The sequence below is a fragment of the Rutilus rutilus genome (genome assembly GCF_951802725.1).
Source record: "Rutilus rutilus genome assembly, chromosome: 8".
NCBI classification, from domain to species: Eukaryota; Metazoa; Chordata; class Actinopteri; order Cypriniformes; family Leuciscidae; genus Rutilus; species Rutilus rutilus.
Window position 1 is genome coordinate 18,418,459 of NC_140222.1, and position 11,503 is coordinate 18,429,961.

Consider the following 11,503-nt stretch of genomic DNA (forward strand, 5'->3'; position numbering starts at 1 on the left):
CATGAGAAATATGAGCTGTTAAAGAATGCACAAAGGGTATGCAGCGATGAAAGTGTTGATGGATTCACTTCTTTATTTTTTTACGAATCAGTGTAGGAAAATAATGCCTTTGCCTGTTTACCCATCAGTCAACCGCACACATGCAATTAGTAAACAGGAGCAAGACGTTTGTCCACTCAACAGAAACCACATTCATTTGGGTCAGTCTGACTCAGACCACAGCAGTTTCACTTTGACTCAGAAATTGAGCTACAAGAGTGTCAAAAACATTCAGTGGAAACAAGATGTTTCTTGCACGAGATTAGGCTTATTATTTGACTGTTTTTATTTTGTGCTGTTTTAAGGGGAAGTCATACTTCGAGATTAATGATACCAATAAAAGAAGCCCTTCACCAAACATCAGACAATCTAGGGGGAAAAAATTCATGCTTTTTTTGTGATCATGTGTGTTGATGTCTTTCCCCCATGTTTCGAATTGTTTTAAGATAAAGATCCAGTACTCAGTCATCTTAAACGGATATCTGTTCTCTGATCTAAATGTAATGAATGCAGATTGTCTTGGTTCTTGTGGTTTATTTTCAGCATCTTCTGTTCACTGCAGTTATAGGCCCTGCTAGGGAGGAACAACAACAGCATTAACAAAAACCTCTCCCTCATTTCCAAACCTGAAATGAGATCACTAAAGAACTGACATGCCTCAAATCTTCAAGGAAATTGTATGTTTGTGCATTTTTCCCACTTCTCATTTCATACTGACCAAATTTGTTTTTTTGTCGCTTTGAGTTCCAGTAGACCACATCCTGTAGATGTTTGACAGTGTCTCAGCAGACACAAACTGACCCTTGATGTTGTTAACATGTTTTAAGTGAGATTTAAAATTTGGTATGGTTTATTTACCTACTAATGTTGAATTCATCACTTAATCATGATGGTTAAAATATGATATAAAACTACATTTAGTATTGTTTTTTTTACTACTTAAAAAAACCCCCAAAAAACAATTTAGACCTCAGATGGGACGCTGGTCTCGCTCCTGAAACGCCCCCGAGTGACTTATGTGACTTAGTGACTAGCTCCCTCTAGTGACTTGTGTGTCCTAGTGACTAGACGTTTCAATGCTATGTGCCATGTTGCTTATAATTTCTGTAAAATTGGGGTGGTCCCAGTTTAGGGGATCATGTGTCCTATTCACTTTCATTTTAATTTGTATTTTATTTTAAACCTTTTTTTTTTTTTTACAGTGATGAATGCTGGCTTTCTTAATATAGAAGTCGAACATGTAAAGTAACATTAAGTACTTTAAATTCACTCAATTCAAATTCACAAATGCTGCCACAAAGCTGTACATATATTGAGCAATAACAATAATAGAGCAAACAGCAAACTTTTTAAAATTTATTTTGTTACGTGTCAATTTCTGCAGGTTACATAATTACTCAGGAAATGGCAACTGTGTTTTTTTGCTTTGTTACAATCGTGTCAGTGGCTGCGTCCGAAATCGCATTCTTCCCTATTATATAGTAGGCGATAAACAGTATGTGACAAAGAAGTATGTCCGAATTCACAAAAACCTACTCATGAAAGAGTAGGCAAAAAGTACCTGGATGACTGGATTCTGAAGTGTGGATATGATGGACACTTTATTATCCCATGAGGCCACGGGAGAGGATTTGTGACTGGACGTGGAGCGTAACTGACTCTAACAGGTTACATGATAATGACAACATGGTGAATGTAGTACATCAGGATTACATTCATACTACACACACTCATACTATATAGAACATACTTATTTAGCGGTCGCGTAGTGACTTATCTAAAACAAGTACCTGCTCAAGAGAGTATGCGATTTCGGACTGAATGGAAATGAATCCCAGATAACACATACATCGTAGAGACGTCTATTTGATGTGCGAGTGATTGCTCATCATCTGCAACGCAGAGATGTCTCCTGTCAGATGTTAAATAGACATTTACAAAATGTTTTCAAGATGTTTATGGTTTAGAATGTATATAAAACAGACTTTTTAAAGACGTTTATCAGATGTTTGCACACAGCAGATGCTTTCCAGACAAAGTGCTCTTTATAAGACATATTGGAGACATATGTGTGCTATCTGGGAAGAACAGATTTCCAGTAAGAGAGCGTCTGCCCAGTCTTTTTTGGGAGCTACTGGGAGAATGTTTAGGTAGGAACTGAAGTGCACTGACTACTCAGTAAGATACGAATGTGTTATAACAGCTGCAAGGAAATGTATAATTGTTCAGAACGAGTCCCATAAAAAAAATAGGCTACCAAATGAATCACATTATCAATTTTTTCAGTTCAAAACTCCGTAATTTGACAAACGTCGTTTGCATCCCTGGATATTGGTCATCTAACATTTCTAACGTAATGCTTGTCAAATATTACATTTTACAATTTGCATTTTATCTCACACTTTTTGACCGTTGCACTAACCTGCCTTTGACGTTTGACATGAGCTGTTACAAACCGCTGAGGCACCTAAGATGACAAAATCAATTACGCATTGTTGTATAGTTATTAGGAATTTATTTAATGTTTTTTTATAAACCTAAATGATGTCAATTGTAATGGATTTATATCAGAATATAAAATTAAAACAGTAATGCATCATTATCATTATGAATACTGATATTCTGTTTTAAAACCATGAATAAAAAAACAACAATTCCAAGAGGGTCCTCACACCATTGGTCCTCGGGGCCTAAAATATAAAAAGATATTGTTTTAAAACAAATGAAAGAGATAGAAACAAAAAAAGACAGAGACTGTTTATTCCTGTTTTACAATACCAGGTACATTACTGTTTGATGAACCTAGTTTTCCTCTCCAGTTCAACTCTTCTGGATCTGATGTCATAAACCAGTACAACAACAGCAGCAACAGCAGCCACGCCCATCACAGCAGTGACGACCAATCGGATCACTCCTTCTGTTCTTTGACTCCAGTGGTCTGTAGAAAGAAGAGGGCACTTCTGTAAAAACTGCATTAACTCTTTCAAACAGACTCTACTCTCTTATTTTTAGAAACTCTCAGAAAAACAACAGAAATTCTGACAAATAAACGTCTGAATAAACATTATAAATGGTTGGCAAGCTATTGAAAAGGTATCAGTAAGCGAGACACTGTGAAGAAACTAATATCACCACTGTCCTACCTGATGTGTGACAGAGTTGAGTGATGTCCAGATGTGTGGTCTGATTGTTGACAGGATTGTTCAACGAACAGCTGTATGTGTTTTTATCCAGATATTCCACCTCCAGAGGAAGAGAGAGACTGATGCTGAGATCAGACACACTGATGCTGGACACTAAACTGGTTGCTTTGTACCAGGAGAGAGTCACGTGACTCACATTCAACACTGAACACAACAGCACACTTCTGGACACTGATGATGACAATGAACATTGAGGAGAGTATTTGGTGATGACAGGAACAGGCAAATGAGCTGGAGAAAAAAAAAAAAATCCAAGAATAAGTATGAAGGTAGATAAGAGCTGTGTTTTGATCAGTATTGAAATGTGTTGAGTGAGAGTTTATTGCGATGTCAGTCACAAACAAATAACTTTTTTACTAGGTCTATACACATTTTTCACAAATAAATCGATTTAGAGAACATCTTTAATACTCACGATAAACGGTGACTCGGATTTTTTCGATCGTCTCTTTAAGTCCGATAGTGATACGTTCATAAACTCCACTGTGTTCATTACTGACGTTTGTGACGGTGAGATCTCCAGTCTGTCTCTCGAGCTGTATTCTATCTCTAAATCTCTTATCAACACCATATTCAATGCTCCCATTCTCTATTGAGGCTATTTCTGCTCTGTTCGATCCAAACCTCCACTCGACCTTATCAACGCTCTGTATGTCAGTTAGACCGGTGCGGAGAGTGAAGAAATCTCCCTCCATCACTGCCATCTCTGTCACAGCGCCTATCAAAATTAAATGTAAATAATTATGTAGCCTAACGTAAAAGTAAATATTTAAATAATGCAGACCCTTAATCATTGAATGATTTAAACAGCATAGGCTATCTAATCTCAACTAACACTAAAGCCATAAATACATTTATAACTCACCAATAAGAGGAAGAAAACATAAACAGAACAAAACAATAGCGTGGATCATTTTCTTCCACTGTTTGAGATAGTTCCGTACAAAATGTCTAAAAAAAAAAAAAAAAAAAAACTGTGGTCGATTTCATGAAACACGACAGAATCGCGTATTTCACATTGTTTCATTATCTTAAATGTTGTGTAGATAATTTGCGGTGAGTAAAAAAAAAAAAAAAAAAAAAAAAAAAACTCTTCAGCCAACCAGGGAACAAAACTCAGTCTGCGCGCTTCCGTGGAGTGCGCGTGATTGTGTATACATGAACGCGTCAGTAAGAACAAAAGATACTGGTGTCGCGGCTGACTTTCGCATCTCGCTTTTTATCACCTTAGCCTTTTATATCACCATGCAATAGAAACCCGTGTATATAGCTTGTTTCCACAATAAAAAAGCGTTATTAATCCATTATATTTAACAGTGATGACTCCCTGACTCACAGCTCTCGTGCTACTATGCTGTATTTTGCAAAATTATTCCCACATTTCATAATGACCAAAAAACGTTGTCACTTTGAGTTCCAATAGACCACATCCTGTAGATGTCTGACAGTTTCTAAGCAGACACAAACTGAGCCTTAAAGTCCACATGAATTCAAAATTGACCATATTTACTTTGTTTGCCTAAATTGTTAGTTTTGTGGTGAACAATTCATCCATGCAAGTCAATCCACAAAAAAATTTTTTTTGGCTTTGTAATCTTTAATCAAAATCTGAAAATGCCCCTCCCCTCTGCATTGGAGGACCTTCCCTGATGACGTATGTTTGACGGCTTGGTTTGGGAAACGCTTAACCACTCCCCTCAAACCGTTAGTCTGTAATGAGCAAGAGATGGAGAGGAGGAGCGCTAGAGTAAAACCCTGCCCTCTGTTCAATATTCCTTTTCACTGGGAAATACGTCACAACACTGGAGAAAAGTCGTTTGCAACTTCCGGTTCACGCGGACTTTAATGTTTTTAACATGTATTAAGTGTGATTTAGCCCATTTAAGCCCACCGGCAACTATAGTTGCCACAGTACATAGTTGTCATTTTCCTTTTGTAAATATTTTTCTAGATGTTGTCTATGTTTTATTTCTCAATGAAATGCAAGCAAACAACCAAATAAAGGATTTCAAGAAAAAAAAAAAAGGTATTCACTTCCTCCCTGTCACATGAGGCTGTCAACTTCCTAGCCCTATTTCCAGGAAGCAGGGCGAAGGCAAACCCTCCCAAAGAAAGGTCATTTTCATGTTACTAATAAGTATTTTTTGTTGACATATATATATATCTACATAATCATGAAGGTCTCTAGAATCAGCCAAACAAAACAAATCTTACAAGAGATCTATAGTTTTTTGTATACTTAGTCAAAAGTCCAAGCGGCAACTATAGTTGCCGGTGGGCAAATGCCTTGTAAGTACATATATCATGGGAAAATGGGGTATACTGTGTTAATAGGTTAATAAATCAAGTTTATTGGTCTTGTTTAGTGCATAAACATAACTTAACCCTTTAAATTACATCTCTATATAGATATATTTTTTTCTTCATTCTATTTATTTGTATTTATTTATTTTCATTTAGCTTTTTGATACACAATGCCCTGTTATGGCAGCACTTTGTTCTGCACTATATGTTCCACAACTTTAACCCTTGTGCGCTTGTTTGCGGTTTACAGTCAGGCTGTTTGGGATCTGAGAGACTCCAGGCAACAAAATGTTATTTGTGTAACAATATATATATTTTAAACAAATTTAATTTTACTCCGTTTATTAATGTTTTTACTCTACATTTGGACATTTTTACTCCACAAAATGTTCAAAAAAAGAAAAGAAAAATTCTCCAAAAAGAAGAAAAAAATGTATACAAAATTTGCCTTATAAAATACCCACATTTCTAACTTTCATTCATGGGGATAACATGGATAATTTGACATGGTTTAGTGTAAGATTTTTGGCCAAATCTTGGAAAATGCAGTTTTAAAAGTAAAAAAAAAAAAAAAAAAAATCACTTTAACCAGTAGATGACTGCAGAGCTCTAAAAGTAGTAAAAGTTTCAAACTAAAAGACATCTTTTCACAAGTTTTTCCAGTTAGATTCATATCTACATATAATGAAATCACAATTATAACAATAAAAGTTACTTTCTGTCAAAGTTTGGCAGTTTTTGTATTGAAAAAAAAAATCAGTTTTTCAATAATGTTACATTATGATTAGAATCAAACCTGATCAGGATGTTACAAAGAGAAAAGTTGGAGTTTTTAGAGTTTATCATTTATTTCAAATATCTGTTTTTCATATAATTCTACAAATTTAAAGTGTGCCACTTCATTTCTGTCTGTGTGTTCTGTGTTGTTTCTGATTTTGAGGATGAATTTTGTCCATTGATCAAATTCATTTGATTCTAATCATAAAATAACATTACTGAAAAACAGATTTTTTTTTCAGTACAAAAAGTGCCTAAACTTTGACAAAAAGTAACTTTTATTATTATAATTGTGATTTCATTATATGTAGATATGAGTACAACTGGAAAAACTTGTGAAAAGATGTCTTTCAGTTAGTCAAAAAGCAAATAGCAAATAGTGGTGCTCTGCAGCCATCTACTGGTTAAAGTGATAAATTGTTACTTTTAAAAGATGGGCAAAAATCTTTTAAAAACACTTAACCATGTCAAATTATCCATGTTATCCCCATGAATGAAAGTCAGAAATGTGGGTCAAAAAGACCCTGAACAGCGCACAATGGTTAAGGCAAATGGATTTGTTGTTTGTTGTGTTTTCATATTTAAGAGATTATAAGCTAGATGCAGTTTTTTTTGGGTCTGCATCAAATGTTCTTCGACTTTTATACATAATAAATTTGTTTATGAATAAAGATTGATCTGTTGAAAGCAGTTATTTTGAGATAAATGCCAAATGTTCTCCTCCTATTCATATTTTACATTGAAGGGGTGCATACAACATATTTGCCCACCGGCAACTATAGTTGCCGCACATTCAAATATGATTTTCAAGAAAGAAAAAAAAAACCTGGGGAAAATAAATGCAGAACATGTTCACATAGGACACTATTAACAGGATTATATGCATGAAACCATTCAGAAAAATTTGGGCACAAATGGGTTAAAAATGTGTATGATGTATTTACTAATATTGAATTCATCACTTAATCATGACATTCTGCACTCTTTCTGTGGTTGAATGTAATGAACTTATTTGCATACTTGCGTTGTCAGTGTCACTGATTGGACGAACGCGGCATGTGACATGTTTACATAACAGCTCTAACATTGCACATTGTACTATCAAGTTAATGTCACATGCCTGTCCTGTCTTGTGTTGCACATGGGTGTTTTGTTATTTTGGGCCATGTGCTCTTGTCATTGTCTGATCCCTCCCACTTGTTATCTGATTATTGTTTGAGTTCTCCCACCTGTTCCCCCTTGATTAGTTTCCCTTTATTAGTTCCCACTTGTTTGCAGTCTGTGTCGATCGTTGTCTTTGTTTTCCCCTGGTGATGTACCCGAGTTATTCCTGCCTTGTTTTGTTGTAGTTTGGTTTTTGTTTATTGTTTATTAAAATTTCCTTTACCGCACTTGAATCTTCGTTTCACTTTCTGACCAACCGTGACAGAACGATCGACCATGAAGAGGATTCAGCGGAAGGATTCACTCCAGCCTCCTATTTCCTGCCCTCATTTTGAACGCATCGAGAGATTTTGTGTGTTGAGTTCCCTTCGTCAGAAGGGGACTGACATCCGAGAGTTTTCATTGAGGTTCTGCGCTGCTGCAGAAGGACTGGGGCTTGGGGTTATGGCTATGAAGGATTTGTTTAATTACGCCCTTGATGAACCCATAGACTTTATGGTCATGAGAGCCCTGAGACATCTGACGTTTGAGGAATTAGTTAATTCCTTGGAGCGTCACTGTAAACCCCCTGCTAAGAAGGTTCCGGTGGTCCCGAGTCCGGTGGTTCCAGTTCCGGGGGTCCCAGTTTCGATGGTCCCGGATTCGGTGGTCTCGAGTCCGGTGGTCCGGAGGCGGAGGAGGAAGAGGAAGCACGTCACGTCTGTCCAGCCAGAGACTGTTCACGTCACGTCTGCCCAGTCAGAGACTGTTCACGTCACGCCTGCCCAGCCAGAGACGGTTCACGTCACGTCTGCTCAGCCCTGTTCCTGAGCCGGAGCCAGAGCCAGTGTCTGTTCCTGAGCCGGAGCCAGAGCCAGTGTCTGTTCCTGAGCCGGAGCCAGAGCCAGTGTCTGTTCCTGAGCCGGAGCCAGAGCCAGTGTCTGTTCCTGAGCCGGAGCCAGAGCCAGTGTCTGTTCCTGAGCCGGAGCCAGAGCCAGTGTCTGAGCCGGAGCCAGAGCCAGTGTCTGAGCCGGAGCCAGAGCCAGTGTCTGTTCCTGAGCCGGAGCCAGTGTCTGTTCCTGAGCTGGAGCCGGAGCCAGTGTCTGTTCCTGAGCCGGAGCCGGAGCCGGAGCCAGTGTCTGTTCCTGAGCCGGAGCCGGAGCCAGTGTCTGTCCCTGAGCCGGAGCCAGAGCCAGTGTCTGTCCCTGAGCCGGAGCCAGAGCCAGTGTCTGTCCCTGAGCCGGAGCCAGAGCCAGTGTCTGTCCCTGAGCCGGAGCCAGAGCCAGTGTCTGTCCCTGAGCCGGAGCCAGAGCCAGTGTCTGTTCCTGAGCCGGAGCCAGTGTTTGTTCCTGAGCCGGAGCCAGTGTCTGTTCCAGTTCCTGAGCCGGTGGTGCCAGTTCCAGAGCCGGAGCCGTTGGTGCCAGTTCCAGAGCCGGAGCCGTTGGTGCCAGTTCCAGTGCCTGAACCGTTGGTGCCTGTTCCTGAGCCGGAGTCGTTGGTGCCAGTTCCAGTACCTGAGCCGTTGGTGCCAGTTCCAGTGCCTGAGCCGTTGGTGCCAGTTCCAGAGCCGGAGCCGTTGGTGCCAGTTCCAGTGCCTGAACCGTTGGTGCCAGTTCCAGTGCCTGAGCCGTTGGTGCCAGTTCCAGTGCCTGAGCCGTTGGTGCCAGTTCCAGTGCCTGAGCCGTTGGTGCCAGTTCCAGTGCCTGAGCCGTTGGTGCCAGTTACACCGCCCGAGGGGTCGTCGCAGCCCTTGCAGCCCGAGGGGTCGTCGCCGCTCTGGCCGCCCGAGGGGTCGTCGCCGCCCAGGCCGCCCGAGGGGTCGTCTCCGCCCAGGCCGCCGAGGGGTCGTCTCCGCCCAGACCGCCCGAGGGGTTGTCTCCGCCCTGGCCGCCCGAGGGGTCGTCTCCTCTGTCCAGGCCACCCGATGATCTGTCGTCTCCGCCCTGGTCGGCCGTTGGACTGTCGTCTCCGCCCTGGCCGCCCGTTGGACTGTCTTTGCCCTGGTCTGTCCTTCCCGTCCCGCCCTGGTCTGTCCCTCCCTTCCCGCCCTGGTCTGTCCCTCCCGTCCCGCCCTGGTCTGTCCTTCCCGTCCCCCACCCTGGTCTGATGGAGCGTCTGGTAGCCGCTCCGTAGGGAGGGGGTAATGTCACATGCCTGTCCTGTCTTGTGTTGCACATGGGTGTTTTGTTATTTTGGGCCATGTGCTCTTGTCATTGTCTGATCCCTCCCACTTGTTATCTGATTATTGTTTGAGTTCTCCCACCTGTTCCCCCTTGATTAGTTTCCCTTTATTAGTTCCCACTTGTTTGCAGTCTGTGTCGATCGTTGTCTTTGTTTTCCCCTGGTGATGTACCCGAGTTATTCCTGCCTTGTTTTGTTGTAGTTTGGTTTTTGTTTATTGTTTATTAAAATTTCCTTTACCGCACTTGAATCTTCGTTTCACTTTCTGACCAACCGTGACAGTTTATCCTTGTAAAGGACTTTTCTAACTATATAGATAAGAATGAAGCGGTCTCTTCTTCACTCCAATTGTCACGTTTTCTGTTACCATTAGATTTTTTCCCCTCAAACGACGCGCAGCGTTTCCGTAACTGTCCAAAGCATGTGAATATGGATATAGCTGCAGCCTGTAGACTGAGTAAAGTTGAGTAAAACGTTTCCACAAGTAAAAATTATGTTTTATTTTAGATCAACTAGAAACTATTTTTAATGTATGAATTTTTATTTTGAAATGTAAGTCATGACAATTGGATGAAGCCATAGCCAATGGCGCAAGTCTTTGTTTGTGGAGACACCGCCCTCTTTTGGAGGTTCTGCCCACTTTTGGAGTTCACGCCCCATTTTTGAGATCTCCAGTCTGCAGCTAGCCTGGTTGATCAGGGGGGCAGGGTTTCATAAAATATTGGAAGTTTCCCCGGGCGCCGCCATTGATTAGCAGACCATCACCTGCTGTTAGCATTCCATTGACTCCCATTCATTTTGGCGTCACTTTGACAGCGAATAACTTTACATCTGAGGCGTTTAAAGACTCCATTTGTCTATTATTTATTTCTAAAGAAAGACGAAAATGTATAAAAGGCTCCATTACCTTGTATCTTACGTTATGGCCCCGTAGATGCAGTTTTTGTAAAAATAGGCTAACGATTGCGTCATACCCACGCGACTCTCTGTTGCACAGTAGAGAGATTACTATATGGACAGGAGGAGAAGCTCGCGCGCAATCGGGGGGACGTGGAGGCAAAATGACAAAGTAATTAATCAGAATACTTAGCGAAAGTTTCTCCTGCTCCTAGCTCATGGACACCTCCTACTCACACTCTCCGTCTCTGCAAGTTTCGGAAGGGAATGATTCAGATTTCGCTTGGCACAGCTTCTAAGACAGACGGGTTGCTCACGTCACATCTACGTCGTCAAGCTCAGTTTAAGTCTGCGCAGTACGCTCAGCCATCAGGAAGTGAGAGCTTCTAATTGACTTCACTTTTCTCTTTTGAAACCTATGGGTTCACTGTGTCCAGTTTATATACTGTCTATATGGTTGACACCAGACCCTTCTCAGTCGTAACTGAGAGTGGGTCTGGGGAAGCTTTATTCACATCCCATTTCCAAAGGGGCATCACCAATTTGACGTCGCTCAAATGCCTCTGGGTGCAATTGGATAGACCTAAAACCAATCAGAGCGATCGTCATCATGTAAAGCCCGCCTCAACGTTTGTGATTGGTGCCAAGATTTGGAAAGATTGAAAATGGGCTTGAATGGGCTCTTGGCCAGACTGACTTGCAGAGCAAATCTAAATTTGCTGGAAGTTCGTCTGGGTTTTCCCAGGCTAGTCTGCAGCTTTTCCTAATTGTGAATATGAGACACGCGACTGGTTGTTGGTTGCTAAGCATCTAGCTGCATTGTTTCACACTGTACAAGTTTAGCAGCACCGCAATGCAGGGTTAACAGCACAAAAGCAGTGCTAATCCTGCTCCTAAGCAGGGTTTCATAACCCTGGGTGAAAAGTGGTGCTAACCCTGCTTCTAATTTACAAGCGGGA

General features: G+C 41.2%; 1 protein-coding gene across 2 annotated transcripts; it reads right to left on the reverse strand.

Annotated features, from left to right (window-relative positions):
* Positions 1-2,538: 2,538 nt before the first annotated feature.
* Positions 2,539-4,558, reverse strand: LOC311295914 (CD48 antigen-like). Of its 2 annotated transcripts, XM_084417479.1 has the most exons (5): positions 4,108-4,558; positions 3,658-3,960; positions 3,183-3,473; positions 2,818-2,977; positions 2,539-2,729 (listed from the first exon to the last, which is right to left on the reverse strand). In XM_084417479.1, the coding sequence occupies exons 1-4, from the start codon at positions 4,154-4,156 to the stop codon at positions 2,826-2,828; spliced, it is 795 nt and encodes a 264-aa protein (XP_084273605.1). In that variant the 5' UTR covers positions 4,157-4,558; the 3' UTR covers positions 2,539-2,729; positions 2,818-2,825. The 2 variants fall into 2 exon arrangements, with proteins under 2 accessions (XP_084273605.1, XP_084273604.1); XM_084417478.1 differs by having other exon boundaries at positions 2,592-2,977.
* Between the last annotated feature and the right edge of the window lie 6,945 nt (positions 4,559-11,503).